Source organism: Herpailurus yagouaroundi, unplaced genomic scaffold (genome assembly GCF_014898765.1).
Source record: "Herpailurus yagouaroundi ecotype Mexico unplaced genomic scaffold, PumYag 139, whole genome shotgun sequence".
Lineage (NCBI taxonomy): Eukaryota > Metazoa > Chordata > Mammalia > Carnivora > Felidae > Herpailurus > Herpailurus yagouaroundi.
In genome coordinates, this window is record NW_024412394.1 from 40,747,593 (window position 1) to 40,763,463 (window position 15,871).

General features: G+C 37.4%; 1 protein-coding gene across 4 annotated transcripts in view; it reads left to right on the forward strand.

Moving 5' to 3' along the window:
- Positions 1–15,871, forward strand: part of BCKDHB (branched chain keto acid dehydrogenase E1 subunit beta) — a 212,508-nt gene that overhangs the window by 56,617 nt on the left and 140,020 nt on the right. For all 4 annotated transcript variants that reach the window (XR_005789850.1, XR_005789851.1, XM_040474023.1 and 1 more), the window contains exon 7: positions 14,101–14,198. Coding sequence is in view for 2 of the 4 variants with exons in the window: in XM_040474023.1 (XP_040329957.1) it covers positions 14,101–14,198 (98 nt within the window). In the remaining 2 variants the exon portion in view is untranslated. The remainder of the gene's footprint in view (positions 1–14,100; positions 14,199–15,871) is intronic.

A 15,871-nucleotide genomic window follows, 5' to 3' on the forward strand; every position in this document is an offset into this window, starting at 1 on the left:
GCTTTAAACGTCTGGTAGAACTCCCCTGGGAAGCCATCTGGTCCTGGACTCTTATTTGTTGGGGCATTTTTGATAACCGATTCAATTTCTTCACTGGTTATGGGTCTGTTCAAGCTTTCTATTTCCTGAAAATTCTATTTTCAGGAATTTGTCCATTTCTTCCAGGTTGTCCAATTTGTTGGCATATAATTTTTCATAGTATTCCCTGATGATTGTTTGTATCTCTGAGGGATTGGTTGTAATAATTCCATTTTCATTCATGATTTTATCTATTTGGGTCATCTCCCTTTTCTTTTTGAGAAGCCTGGCTAGAGGTTTGTCAATTTTGTTTATTTTTTCAAAAAACCAACTCTTGGTTTCGTTGATCTGCTCTACAGTTTTTTTAGATTCTATATTGTTTATTTCTGCTCTGATCTTTATTATTTCTCTTCTTCTGCTGGGTTTAGGCTGCCTTTGCTCTTCTGCTTCTATTTCCTTTAGGTGTGCTGTGAGATTTTGTATTTGGGATTTTTCTTGTTTCTTGAGATAGGCCTGGATTGCAATGTATTTTCCTCTCAGGACTGCCTTCGCTGCGTCCCAAAGCGTTTGGATTGTTGTATTTTCATTTTTGTTCGTTTCCATATATTTTTTAATTTCTTCTCTAATTGCCTGGTTGACCCACTCATTTGTTAGTAGGGTATTCTTTAACCTCCATGCTTTTGGAGGTTTTCCAGACTTTTTTCTGTGGTTGATTTCAAGCTTCATAGCATTGTGGTCTGAAAGTATGCATGGTATGATTTCAATTCTTGTAAACTTATGAAGGGCTGTTTTGTGACCGAGTATATCATCTATCTTGGAGAATGTTCCATGTGCACTCGAGAAGAAAGTATATTCTGTTGCTTTGGGATGCAGAGTTCTAAATATATCTGTCAAGTCCATCTGATCCAATGTCTCATTCAGGGCTCTTGTTTCTTTATTGACCGTGTGTCTAGATGATCTATCCATTTCTGTAAGTGGGGTGTTAAAGTCCCCTGCAATTACCACATTCTTATCAATAAGGTTGCTTATGTTTATGAGTAATTGTTTTATATATTTGGGCGCTCCGGTATTCGGCGCATAGACATTTATAATTGTTAGCTCTTCCTGATGGATAGACCCTGTCACTATTATATAATGTCCTTCTTCATCTCTTGTTACAGCTTTTAATTTAAAGTCTAGTTTGTCTGATATAAGTATGGCTACTCCAGCTTTCTTTTGGCTTCCAGTAGCATGATAAATAGTTCTCCATCCCCTCACTCTCAATCTAAAGGTGTCCTCAGGTCTAAAATGAGTCTCTTGTAGACAGCAAATAGATGGGTCTTGTTTTTTTATCCATTCTGATACCCTATGTCTTTTGGTTGGCGCATTTAATCCATTTACATTCAGTGTTATTATAGAAAGATATGGGTTTAGAGTCATTGTGATGTCTGTATGTTTTATGCTTGTAGTGATGTCTCTGGTACTTTGTCTCACAGGGTCCCCCTTAGGATCTCTTGGAGGGCTGGTTTAGTGGTGACAAATTCCTTCAGTTTTTGTTTGTTTGGGAAGACCTTTATCTCTCCTTCTATTCTAAATGACAGACTTGCTGGATAAAGGATTCTCAGCTGCATATTTTTTCTGTCTAGCACACTGAAAATCTCGTGCCAATTCTTTCTGGCCTGCCAAGTTTCAAAAGAGAGATCAGTCACGAGTCTTATCAGTCTCCCTTTATATGTGAGGGCACGTTTACCCCTTGCTGCTTTCAGAATTTTCTCTTTATCCTTGTATTTTGCCAGTTTCACTATGATATGTCGTGCAGAAGATCGATTCAAGTGACGTCTGAAGGGAGTTCTCTGTGCCTCTTGGATTTCAATGCCTTTTCCCTTCCCCAGTTCAGGGAAGTTCCTAGCTATAATTTCTTCAAGTACCCCTTCAGCACCTTTCCCTCTCTCTTCCTCCTCTGGGATACCAATTATGCGTATATTATTTCTTTTTAGTGTATCACTTAGTTCTCTAATTTTCCCCTCATACTCCTGGATTTTTTTATCTCTCTTTCTCTCAGCTTCCTCTTTTTCCATAACTTTATCTTCTAGTTCACCTATTCTCTCCTCTGCCTCTTCATTCCGAGCCATGGTGGTTTCCATTTTGTTATGCATTTCATTTAAAGCGTTTTTCAGCTCCTCGTGACTGTTCCTTAGTCCCTTGATCTCTGTAGCAAGAGATTCTCTGCTGCCCTCTATACTGTTTTCAAGCCCAGCGATTAATTTTATGACTATTATTCTAAATTCACTTTCTGTTGTATTATTTAAATCCTTTTTGATCAGCTCATTAGCTGTTGTTATTTCCTGGAGATTCTTCTGAGGGGAATTCTTCCGCTTGGTCATTTTGGATAGTCCCTGGCGTGGTGAGGACCTGCAGGGCACTTCCCCTGTGCTGTGGTGTCTTAACTGGAGTTGGTGGGCGGACCCGCAGTCAGACCTGATGTCTGCCCCCAGCCCACCGCTGGGGCCACAGTCAGACTGGTGTGTGCCTTCTCTTCCCCTCTCCTAGGGGCGGGATTCACTGTGGGGTGGGGTGGCCTATCTGGGCTACTTGCACACTGCCAGGCTTGTGATGCTGGGGATCTGGTGTCTTAGCTGGGGTGGGTAGGCAAGGTGCACAGGGGCAGGAGGGGCAGGCTTAGCTTGCTTCTCCTTAGGTGATCCACTTCAGGAGGGGCCCTGTGGCAGCAGCAGGGAGTCAGATCCGCTGCCGGAGGTTTGGCTCCGCAGAAGCGCAGAGTTGGGTGTTTGGGCGGAGCGAGCAAGTTCCCTGGCAGGAACTGGTTCTCTTTGGGATTTTGGCTGGGGGATGGGCGGGGGAGATGGCGCTGGCGAGCGCCTTTGTTCCCCACCAAACTGAGCTCTGTCGTCCGGGGGCTCAGCAGCTTTCCTTCCCTTTGTCCTCCAGCCTTCCCGCTTTCTGAGCAGAGCTGTTAACTTATGACCTCCCAGAAGCTAAGTCGCGCTTGCTGTCGGAACACAGTCCGTCAGGCCCCTCCGCTTTTTGCAAGCCAGACTCGGGGGCTCTGCTTGGCCGGCGAGCCGCCCCTCCGCCCCGGCTCCCTCCCGCCAGTCCGTGGAGCGCGCAGCGCCTCGCCGCCCTTCCTACCCTCTTCCGTGGGCCTCTCGTCTGCGCTTGGCTCCGGCGACTCCGTTCTGCTAATCCTCTGGCGGTTTTCTGGGTTATTTAGGCAGGTGTAGGTGGAATCTAAGTGATCAGCAGGACGCGCGGTGAGCCCAGCCTTCTCCTACGCCGCCATCTTCCCTCCCAGCTTCTCAGATATTTTTGTGTGCATTTTTATTTTCATGCATATATGAATTTATAGAACACATTTACATATAAACAGTTATATAAGATCATACTATAGACATTGTTCTGTAACTTACTTTTTGAGTCTTTTTCCATGTGTTTACATTTATACAAATCTGTGAATGTATAGAGCATATATAAACATATAATAAAAATAACATATAACTATTCTGTAATTTGCTTTACTTACCAATATGGTAATTTATTTTGGATATATTTCAATGTATACAATTTCAATGATTTAGCTGATTTTTAATTCATAAATTATGGCACACTCAGAGGAATTTTATTCTTTCTCCTATTATGGAACTTTGCGTTATTTGTAAATTGTGCTTATTCTAAACAATGTTGAAGTAAACATCTCTGTTTTATTTATATGCATATATGTTTTATACACACAAACACACACACATGCACATTCATGGAAGGAAGAAATTACAAGCCTATGTTCTTTATTGTTTAAATTATAAAACCTATGTTTCTTAATTCCATTCTTGTTTTTGAAAAGTCTCATATATTCATTGATTAAGCCCTGAGTAATAAATGATTAAAGCCAGACACTGCACGTCTCTAAATGCAGTGGAAAAACTAGAAGGATAACGTATATTGACACAGGTCCTGTGGGGAGACAAACAGTTTACCTGTTTATGGCCTGAAAGCTAAGAATGAAAGCTGGAAATGTTTGCTAGGACATTTAGCTTGAGAATACTAAGAATAAAAGTCTTGCATTTTTATTCTCTTGTATATCAGAATTTTGCTTGTTCTTGTATTTTTTTTAAGACAATTTTTTTTCTGTATTCTGTCATCATGAAAAATGTTAGTCTTCTTTGTTAGAAGTTCATCTTGAAATAACTGATCTCAACAGTTTGTTACCCTCTTGGAAATGCCATCATAATATCTGTGCCCACACACTAGATGTCATTGAGAGCAGCATTTAACCTGTTATTTCTAAATTATAGTTTTAGTTTTTAGTCTTTTAATTATATTTTTAGTTTTAAAGTCTTTAAGTAAGCAGAAAACATTAAAGCATTCTGTTTCTGCTTTTTGCATCTTCAGTGTAATGATTCTTCTTTTCCAAGAACATGTTATCTCTATTTATTCTAAATTTTGTGTCCACTGATAAATTGTGTAGATATTTTAATTAGGTTTGACACCTTTGTTGTTAGAGTTATTTTGAGATGCTTAGGGTCTTTTTTGCCTGTATGGTTGGGATATTTTTTTCCATTACATATTTCCAATAGGTTTTTATTACTGGTATATAGAAAAGGTATTGATTTTGTAGGTTAGTACTCCTTTTGGAGACCATTCCCAATTCCCTGGTAATATTTTAGTTAAGTATCTTAGACTTTCTAGGTGGAAAACCTTATCTTCTATAGCTAAGGATAGTTATAACTCTTTTTTTTAATGAGACATGTATTTTTGTTGTTGTTGTCATTGTTATCATTACTATTATTATAAAGATGTCTTTTCCCTTTTTAACAGGGGCCTTAGTCAGTACTCCTTATCAAGTTAAGGAAATATCTCTTTGTTTTTAACTTAAAGTTCCCTTCTTCCCACGTCTCCCAAGGTGTTGAATTTTTTTTAAGGTTATTTATTTATTTTGAGAGAGAGAGAAAGAAAGTGAGTGGGGGAGGGGCAGAGAGGGAGAGAGGGAATCCCAAGCAGGCTCCATGCTGACAGTGCAGAGCCCTACATGGGACTCAATCTCCCGAACCCTGAGCGAAAATCAAGAATTGGACGTTCTACCGACAGGACCATCTAGGTGCCCCTCCAAGGTGTTGAATTTTACCAAATTCTTTCTAGATATCTGATGAGATGATTATCTGGTTTCTCTTCTTTGATCTCTTGATGAGGGTATATTTCATTAACCTATTTTCTGATGTTTCAATTCTTGTATTCCTGGGATAAATTCTACTTTATCAATGCATTGCTCTTTCAGCATATTGCTGGATTCAATTGAAGATTTTTTAAAAAGAGCTTTATGTTCATATGTAAAATTGGACCATAGTTTTCTCTATTTACATGTATGAATATAAGCATATATTTATGTGTCAAATTGGTCTATAGTTCATCATTCATTCAGAATCAGAAGTTACCCAAGTCTGGTTTCAGAATCAAAGTTGTTCCAGTCTTACAGGATGAACTGACATGCCTGCTTTTTCTGTGCTCCAGACTGGACTGAATAACTAGGAATGATCTGTTCTATAAGGTTTAATATAATTTGCTTGTAAAACTGTCTGGTTCTTGCGAGTTTGGGGACATATCTTTGACTTTCTTTTGAGTATCTTTTATGGTTGTTGGACTACTACTTATTCTTGAGTAAATGTTGGTCATTTATATCTTTGTATAATGTATTTATTCCTTGGATTTTTAAACTTAGTAGTATAAAACTTTTCTTTCCTAGTATCATTTGATTAAATATATTAATGCATGTAAATTATTTATCATGCTTATCTGATAATTAATACTTGATAAATGTCGTGTACTAAAAGATGTTTCTGTAGTATTTAAAAATCTTCAATGATTTGTTTTAATATTAACGATCTTAAGCATAAACTTTATGCAGTCTGTTGAGCCATGAGCACAACTCAGAGTGTTTGAATTAAGGAGAGAGAGAAAGGTAAAGATTTCAGAGAGCTTTAGCAGGAGAGGCCAGCCAACGTTCAGCCAGTTTCAGGAATAGCTGGTCCAAAATGGTTTTGTGAAGAGGGAGAGATTGATCTTGTGGTTTAGGATCTGTTGGTTGGGCAATTCAGTTTTCGCAAGAAGGTGGGGAAGAATAATTTCTGGGTTGGCGGTCATATCATGGCCACTCTAGGACATTTTTAATCCTTCAGGGACTCTTACAGATTATTTAGGATTATTTACGACATATGCTAGCTAGTTGGATGTGCATTGTATCATGTTAAATCAAACCAGTCTTCTACTTTTGATTATAGGCAGTTCTTAATATGTTTCTCAAAATGTGTGCAAAGGCAGATGTCTAAAAGTAAAATATGGACTTAACGTGTGATAAACAGTGTTCTTTATGAAGAAAGTTAAAATATAAAATTTCCAGTTAAACCTTACCATGTGAACATAGTTGTCAATGACATAGCATACAGACAGTAATATTAACAAGCCAAAACTGAACTGTTGATTAGCAGATGGGGTGTTTTTAGTTGATATTTTCATAGCTGATCTAAAGAATTTCAAATTAGGAATACAAGGCACACAAAAAGCTCTTTAGGAGTTTTCATGTTTAATGTATGTGAGTGTGCATTGAACAAAAAGTTAAAGATGTATAAATTACTTATACTTACAAGTTAGATAGTAAGCACTAAATTTTTAAGACCACTAGGGTTATATTTAGTAATTTTCACATACTTTTCACAGATAGAAATAAAGTGGTCAGGCTTATAAAAATTGCAGCTGGAAAAAGTTTTTTAATAACTTGAATATTTATTAATTTTATCAATACTTTGTAGCATCCGTCAGTGTTGTATTTGAATTTATGGATTCTACCTAATTTATCTTTTTTATCTCTACATTGAATATAACTCGGGATTATGAAGTGACTATTAAGTAAATGATATTTGACTTAAGCCACTAGACTACAAATCATAGTTTCTGGCTGTGTAAGTATGCCTGGAGTCCTTCATAATTAGGTAGTTTTAATCCATAATTTGGTATGAGGGGATTTATATGAAAGAAAAAGAAAGATATGAAGGAGTGACACACAGCACAACACGCAGAGACCAACGAAGGGTGATATGTATGTGGAGAGTTTAAAGAATATTTGCTTTATTGAATATAAGGCCCATTTAATGTCTAAAAATTTAACTTGAGAAAATGAGGGTGAATTGCTAGAGGTCAATGAGAAATCTAGATTTAAATCTTGATTGGTTTCAGGGAAAATAACATTTATTTATTTATTTATTTATTTATTTATTTATTTAAGTGTTTATTTATTTATTTTGAGAAAGAGAGCAAGCACGAGTTGGGGAGGGGCAGAGAGAGGAAGAGAGAGAATCCTAAGCAGGTTCTGCCCTGGCAGTGCAGAGCCCAACGTGGGGCTCAGACTCACAAACCACGAGATCATGACCTGAGCCAAAATCCAGTGGGATGCTTAAACATCTGAGCCACCCAGGCGCCTCAGCAATAATTTATTAAGATTATGTTTTCAGGGTGCCTGGGCGGCTCAGTTGGTTGAGTGTATGACTCTTGGTTTTGGCTCAGGTCATGATCTCACCATTGTAGGATTGAGCCCCAGAATCTAAAGCAGGCTCTGCACTGTCAGTGCAGCTCTAAACTCACTCGCAGAGCAGATCTAACTATTTGTGAGACCACATGACCTGAGTCAAAGTCAGGTGCTTAAGGGACTGAGCCACCCAGGCGTCTCCAGAGTCTCCACTTATTGTTGTCTCCTTAGTCTCCTTTGTTTTGGGATAGACCATTCCTTTGTCTTTTTTGTCAGTTATGACCTTCACATTTGGTAGAATGTCCTTCAACCAGTTTGTCTGATGTTTCTTCATGATTAAGTTCAGGTTATGTAGATATTTGGGCAAGGATACCCCTGAAGTGATGCTGTGCCCTTCTCAGAGCATCACGTTGTGATAACACATGATGGTGTTCTCAGCTTGCTTGTTTTGACTTTTCTGTTATTTGTATATACTACCCTACTGCTTAGAATGCCAACCTTTTGCTTTTGTGCATCTGATTATATTCATTCTTCAGGATCTATCTTTTTTTGTGGTTTTCTCTGTTTGCTCTAGTTCATCTGCTTTCTCACTTTTCTGCAATCCTTTTACTCTAGTTCTCCGTAAGACCTTGATATGCTTATGGTGTGAAGACCTATGTTATCATGTGGCTGTGATCTTCAATCACTGTCCCTTCTAAGAGACTTCTCTGGCTTACTCCCTTGATATTGAGGCTCACTGTATCAGTCTATGCTGTCCACACATGCTCCCAATAATCACCACCGGTTAAAATAGTATGAAAAGTTTAGTACTTTAATTATTCTTTTTTAAAAGTTAATTTTGCCTTTTAATTAGATAGTAATATTATGACAACTATTATAAGGACAGCTCATATTGACAAATAATATTGGTAACAGTATATTGATTTGGTCTTACTCATATAGACTGTTAATCTTTAGATTTTCAGTATTTTGAGGTGAAGAGATGATGGGAAAATTGGGGAATAATTTAAAAGTAATTACTACAATTACTATAATTACTATAGTAATTACTATAATTACTACAATTATACCAAAAAAATTCACTTAGTTTTCTTGTTCATGTATTTTCTTATCTTTAACATCAGTGTTAGGAGGAGTTGTTGGTATGGAAGTGAAAACTGTTAAAAGTGTGATCATAATTAGTAGCCTCACCTGAAAGATTATTTGGAAAAATAATAATTATAATACAGAGATACTGGTTGATGGTTAAATATCAGTTTTATACAGAAAATGATAATAGTAGTAAGAATAACCGTTCCTAGAATGAAAAGTTTATAGTTGTTTTTTTTTTTTTTTAAAGAAATAACTCTCAGTTGCAACAGACTATTGACGTGGCTATCCTTGCAATGAAAAGTTTATAGTTTTAATGACTATAACAATGACATTGAATTATTTCAAATGTAAAACTGTCTTCTTCCTAAGAACTGAAAGGATGACCACAGTGATTAACTTAATATGTCCTCATTCTGTCCTTATGACACGGTCGACAGACAAATGCTGCTTTCCACAGTTTACAGATGGGATACTGGGGCATAAAAGTACTACAATGCTTTGTAAGAGATCACCAATTTAGTTAGATGCACAGACAGGGTTGGGAATTGGGTTCTTGGTTGGGTGAATTTTCCCACCCTCTCCCATTAGACTGTAAATTCTGACAAATTCGGTAGACTTTCTCAGGTATGAAGATTTCCAATATGTTGTTAGTAATCAGGCAGCATTGAAGTAACGTTTTAGAAATATACTCTATTTCTTTTTAAGAAGAACATTTATGTTTTATCACTGCATCATGTATAATGCAACATGAATAAAGCCCTACTGACTTTCACATTTGTGAGGAAACTAGCATTACTGCAGATTAGTGCCAGGGCAGAGAAATGACCCTATTATCTCTGTAATGGTAATATTGTGCCTCACAGGGAAACTTGCATCATTAAGAGTGAGTTATTATTTCTTGCAGACACTTTCTGCATGTGTTATTAATATATGAAGCCAGAAGGAATTGAAAAGGTTTTCCTGGGGACTTTGGTATATAATTTAAAGCTTTCCCCTGTACCTGAAACAGCACATAAATGTGTGTTGACTGGTGTTTGTAGATGCACACACACACACACACACACACACACACACACACACACACAACTTCACACCTCCATTTCTTTGTACACATCTTTGCTTTCTACATAGAATTCCCTCTGTATTTTCCCATCATCTCCAAGACCCCTGTCAATTGTGCCCTCCATAGTGGTACCGCTTTCTTGATCCTTACAACCAGGTTGTTGCTTCCCTCTGTATTTCTAGAACAATTTATCCCTACCACTGTCTCATGTTTTTGTTTGCTGATTGTGTCTTCCCATCTTTATACCTCCCAGTTGAGTATGTGCTTGTCAAAGACAGGGACTGCCTCTTTTAATTTCATATTCCAGTATGCTGTGTGATACCTGTATATATTGGCTATACAATAACTATTAAATGAATAAAGATATATAATACATAGTATATACATTTATATACAGCCTTATTTTAAAAATGTGTTTAAGATGACAAAACAAATTACAAGAAAATTAGAAGAAAAAAGTAGGAGGATGAGGAAAAAAAATTGGGGTGGGCATGAGCTAATTCATGCCATGAGTCTGTAAGTATATATGTAATGTGACTGTAAGTGCATTTGCAATTACAAAGGAAATGTATATATGGAATTTACAATGTATGTTTTAAAAATCTGATATTTGAGCAAAAAACTGCATTTTTTAATTTTGGTTTTAGAGTTCTTATTTTTCTGGGTCACACATTTTTGTTAATATATATCTGATATTGAAGGGTTTGTCTGGAATATTCATTAGTGCTACGATTTGAATGTAATCAACATTTGGTGAAATGGAATGATCTCATTTGGTCCCACTGCTATGAAAACAGGATTCTGTAATATGACTGTATAGGGGCTCTTCAGTTCTTGAAGTTTTCTGCTGTAACTCCTCTTACCTGTTCTCTTTCAAAAATCACATAGTCATGGGGTAGGAATGCAAGAATGCTTATTTGTAATAATAACCTTCTCTTGGAGTAAGGATCTTTTACATTGGGGTAGCTAAGGTACTTGCGAGTTACGGCTTACCCTCTAAGTGACCTGTGTGCCACGTTTAAATAAACAAACATATTAAAATTGTATTCTTATTCTCCTGCTCTCAGGATTAAATTTATGTGACTCTAGTAGATTTTTTGGTTGTTATTAATATGAGACTCTTCTTGAATATAATTCCCTGCACGATTTTGTTGATGGAGAACAATGCCTTGTTTGCCATCTCATTCCTTAATTCAGTGTTAAAGTAATGAGGTCTTATTATGCTGGGTAATTTATTTAATACAATGAAGCAGTTAGTCACTCACTGGCAATTTCTCAGAGGAAGTGGGCCAAGATGCTAACCCACTTCTTTTAGTGTGCCAGCCATTAGAATTGTGCGTTCCAGGGATTTGCTAATCAGCTGGCAACTGATATAAAAGGCGGGAAAGACGGGACTCTTGAATGACAGCCACTGACTCACTGAAAAGACAGTGTGTGTACTGGCTTCAAGCCTTGTCTATTGATGCAGATCTTGCTGCCCTAGGAAAGACTACTTGATGATGACAAAGAGCCTATGGTGCTACCTTTCACAAGTTTGCTGGATATCATCAGCAAACTACCATCACTTTGGTTTAGCAACTGAGAACTGCTAAGTAGAATACACTACTCCAGTTGAATGTTTGTCTTCCTTCTGTGTGTTCCTTTATCCAGCCATATATCTGTTGTTTCATCTGTCCATCAAATACTGGATTTAAGCTGTCAATAAATGGGCTGGAATTAACCTCTGAAAGCACTGTTTAGAATTGAGGTTGGCAAACTTTTTCTATAAAGGAAGAGGTAGTAAGAATTTTAGCCAATAGGCCATGCTATCTTTTGTAACTACTCAATTCTGCTGTTGTAGGTTAAAAACAGCGATAGATAATATATAAATGAATGGATGTGGCTGTATTCCAGTAAAATATTGTTTATAAAAATTGACTTGCCTACTCCTGGTGTGGATGGAAGTATCTGGCTCAACATAATTTGTGTGCTACACAAGAACTTTTAAAGAAATGCTTTTAATTCTTATGAGTTTAAAAAAATTTTTTAACGTTTATTTATTTTTGAGAGAGATGGACAGAGCATGAGCAGGGGAGAGGCAGAGAGAGGGGTAGACACAGAATCTGAAGCAGGCTCCAGGCTCTGAGCTGTCAGCACAGAGCCCCATGCAGGGGCTTGAACTCACGAACTGTGAGCCAAAGTTAGATGCTTAACCAACTGAGCCATCCAGGCGTCCCTGCTTATGAGTTTTCTAACACAGCTTGTGTCTCATGTTTGTTAGTTAGCTTAATTGTCATCTGCTTTGAGTAGTTTTGTGGATTTTAGTGTATAGTTTAAATGTATTGGTGATTTTAAAAATATTCATTTCTTTCTCTGGCATTGATTATAGAAATGTTATTGGATTGGAAATATAAAAAAAGAAAAGAAAAAACTTTCCACATCACTGAGAATAGTACCATTAAATTCGATAGTATTTATTTATTTATTTATTTATTTATTTATTTATTTATTTATTTTTACACTTATTTATTTTTGATAGACAGCGAGAGACAGAGCACAAGTGGGGGAGGGGCAGAGACAGGAGGAGACACAGCATCTGAAGCAGGATCCAGGCCCTGAGCTGTCAGCACAGAGCCCCTAAATTTGGTAGTTTTTTAAAAATCATTTATAAGTAAAATCTATATTTTTGACATGAAAACATGGCCAAGATATGTTGCCATGTGAAAAAATAATGAGATGATAGAAGACTTCTGAACAGGGTGTACAATGTGATTCTATATGTGGAAAAAAAGATTCACATGTGTTGGTAAGTGTGCATACTTGACTATTATAAATATCTGAAAAGACACTGAATCAGTCGTGGTTCTTAACTTTCAAGCCGAGATCAACTCTGGCCAATATAAAAGCAGAAAAGATTTATTGAAGGATAATGGATAGCTGAGATATCTTTGCAGTGCCTAAGAGCCAGGCTTAGAGGCCATATGTCTAAAGCAATACCCAAAATTCCACCACATAACTGGTTTTGCAAAGATGCCCCAGCACCTATTGGTGCATGTGGAACTGCAGTCTTGAATATTGATACCACTGAATCTGAATGCTGGATCTGCCTCCACTGTTACCCATACTCTAGGATGAGTTCTGGGTACTTGCTGCTCTTCTGTGTCATCAGCTTCCATTTCAGAGTCTGCCTTTGATTGGCAGAGCTGTGCCCTAGCTGCAAGGGAAGCTGGGAAAGTGCCTATGTGGACCTTACTTCTGTAGTGGACAAAGTGCCTTGCCTCATCAGATGGGGCATTTCCCCAATTTAGGAAGAGGATTAAGAAGCGTGGATGACAGAAAGAATGAAAGCTGTCCCCTGCAGACACCCAGGAGGTTGTTGGTATTGATTACTTCTGGGCAGTGGAGTTGGAAGAACTAACTGGGGCTCAGAGGGAACCTTTTTTTTTTTTTTTTTACTCTTCTTTGCTCTTTGATTTAAAAAAAAAAAAAGATTAAAACAACAATGATGAAAGATTATGGGGAAAGTCAACAAAAGGGAACTATTTTTCCCTACCACTTCTGCTGTTTCACTGCTCTCACATGGAATTCAAGACGGCTTCCTAGCCTAACGGGGCAATTCCATCAACTTCCTACTCAATTTCATTTAAAAATTCACCTCATGATTTCCTCTTGAATTCAGTCAACTCTATATTGCTTGTGTTTGGTTGGGCAGAAATAATCATGAAATAGTTTTCTCTGGGATACCAGTGGCTTATGCTTCCTTTAGCCCGGTAGAGCTGCTTTAGCATATCTCTTCGAGATCTACAGGATTCAGCTCTGAAAATTAGGGTGTTGTCGGCTGCCATAATGGATGAAGTGTTCATAGATGTAAGGCGCAAAAATAAAATATGCTTAAATATTTGGCCCTGCTATGTATGTTTCATTTTTCAAACCCCCATAAATTTGCTTCTTGATAGAAAACTTGTCTGAGAACTTATTTCAGTCTGATCAAGTTTTAGCAGACATGTTAACATTTTTTTTTAGAATGGTTTTAGATTTACAGAAAAGGTGTGGAGATAGTACAGGAGAGTTCCCATATACACCACATGTAGTTTTCTATATTATTAACGTCTCCTATTAGTATGGCATATTTATTACAGTTGACACATTGTTGACCAAAGCCCTAACTTTAAGTAAGATTTGATTAGTTTTTATCCAAAGTCCTTCTTCTGTTACAGGATAGCTGATATATTTTATACATTTACATTGTACTTTTTCATATGTGTAGTGATGTCACGGAGCCATATAATAAATGCTATTTCTGTTTTAAATAACTTAGGGAATTTGGAGGAAGAGTAAAATAAAGCTTTGCCAAAATGAAATTCTTATATTCTCTTATGCACAAGTGCCACATGAAAAAAAAATAACTTTTTATTTTTTTCCCCCGTTACATATTCAGTTGAACAGGTTCCTGTAGAACCATACCACATCCCCCTGTCCCAGGCTGAAGTCATACAGGAAGGGAGTGATGTTACTCTAGTTGCCTGGGGCACTCAGGTCAGTAACATTTATAAGAACCAATAATGTCCATATTGTGCTTGGAAGCTCTCATTTTTAATCCTGATACTATAAAAATTTAAAGTGTTTTTCTTCTGTCTCAAATTTTAGTCTTGCTTGTGCTACATCTGTATTTGGTATTGATTTCTGGTTGAAAGTGAGGTGCCTATTCAGTTATATTAAAATATATATGAATGTGGTAAAACCATTAAAATCTGTTGAGTTTAAGCAAATGGATTCATTCAAAACTGTTTCTTTTGAGGCACACATTATACATCACTCACTCTAGCTTCTGCACTTGACCTGGTGTCTTTTACATCACATCTGCTGCCATCTCATGTGATTATGTAGCTGGCCACATGGGACATCTAGTGATCCAGCGTCCGAGTTCTATACCTTCCTCTGTTCCAGCGAGCCTCAATTCTGATCTGTCTCCATTTTCCCAGTGCTTGTCATGCGGCCCTGCCTCCAGACTTTGAAACTCGGGACTCTTTGCTCCTCTGGCCATAGACTTCTATCTTTGACTTTTCTCTCTCCTTCTTTTAAAGAAATGGTCCATTTTTCTTTCTTCTGTTTAAAGGAAATACTTATTTTTAGAAAATTTGGTGCAATGTTAAATAACGAAAATAATAGAAATCATTTGTGATACCACAACCTCCTACTCTCCTCTCCACTTGATGTTTGGCTTGGAGAGCCAGTCCTCCTGGTTTCTTACCTCCAGTGGGAAAATCTTGTATCTGTATCCCTTTCACGCAGCATGCATCCTTGCCTCTCTTTGTAATAGGGAAGTTAGTGTATTGGATACTATCCTATAACTTGCTTTTTCCTCATACCTTCCATGTCTGCTGCCACTCCTTTCTTCTTTCTCTTTGTACTCAAAAGAAGAGGTGTCTGGTTTTTATACCTACCTCTACAAATCTTTCAGATTATATTCTCTTTTACCTTCTCCAGGTCTGTAACTTACCAGCTAGTCCCTTCTCTCTTTTGCATCTTCAGTTTCTTCTTTCCACGTCCCTTTTATTAACAAGGTGTATATTTCTTAGGGGCGCCTGGGTGGCTCAGTCGGTTAAGCGTCCAACTTCGGCTCAGGTCATGATCTCACAGTTCATGAGTTCAAGCCCCTGCATCGGGCTCTGTGCTGACAGCTCGGAACCTGGAGCCTGCTTTGGATTCTGTGTCTCCCTCTCTTTCTGCCCTTCCCCTGCTTGTGCTCTGTCTCTCTCTGTCTCAAAAATAAGTAAACATTGCAAAAAATTTAAAAAGGTGTATATTTCTTCTCTATCTAAAAAATACCTTTTCTCTACCCTGCTTTTCCCTTAAATACCAGTACATCTCCTCCTTTCTTTTATCACTAAACTTGAACAACCATTTTCTACTACCTGTATTTAATTCCTTAACTTCCTTATGTTCTTGTACCTATGAGTTCTGTTCCCACTAATTTACTACAATTATTTCTGCTAACATTCCTAATTTTCTAATGATTAAATCCAACCCTTATCCCATATTGCTATGGTGTATGATACTGGCTGCTGTTTTTATGAAACACTTTCTTCTTTAGTTTCTGGGAGATATTGTCTCCTGAGTTTTCTTTGGGTTTTTTGTTGTTGTTGTTGTTTTCTTTCTTTCTTTCTTTCTTTCTTTCTTTCTTTCTTTCTTTCTTTCTTTCTTTCTTT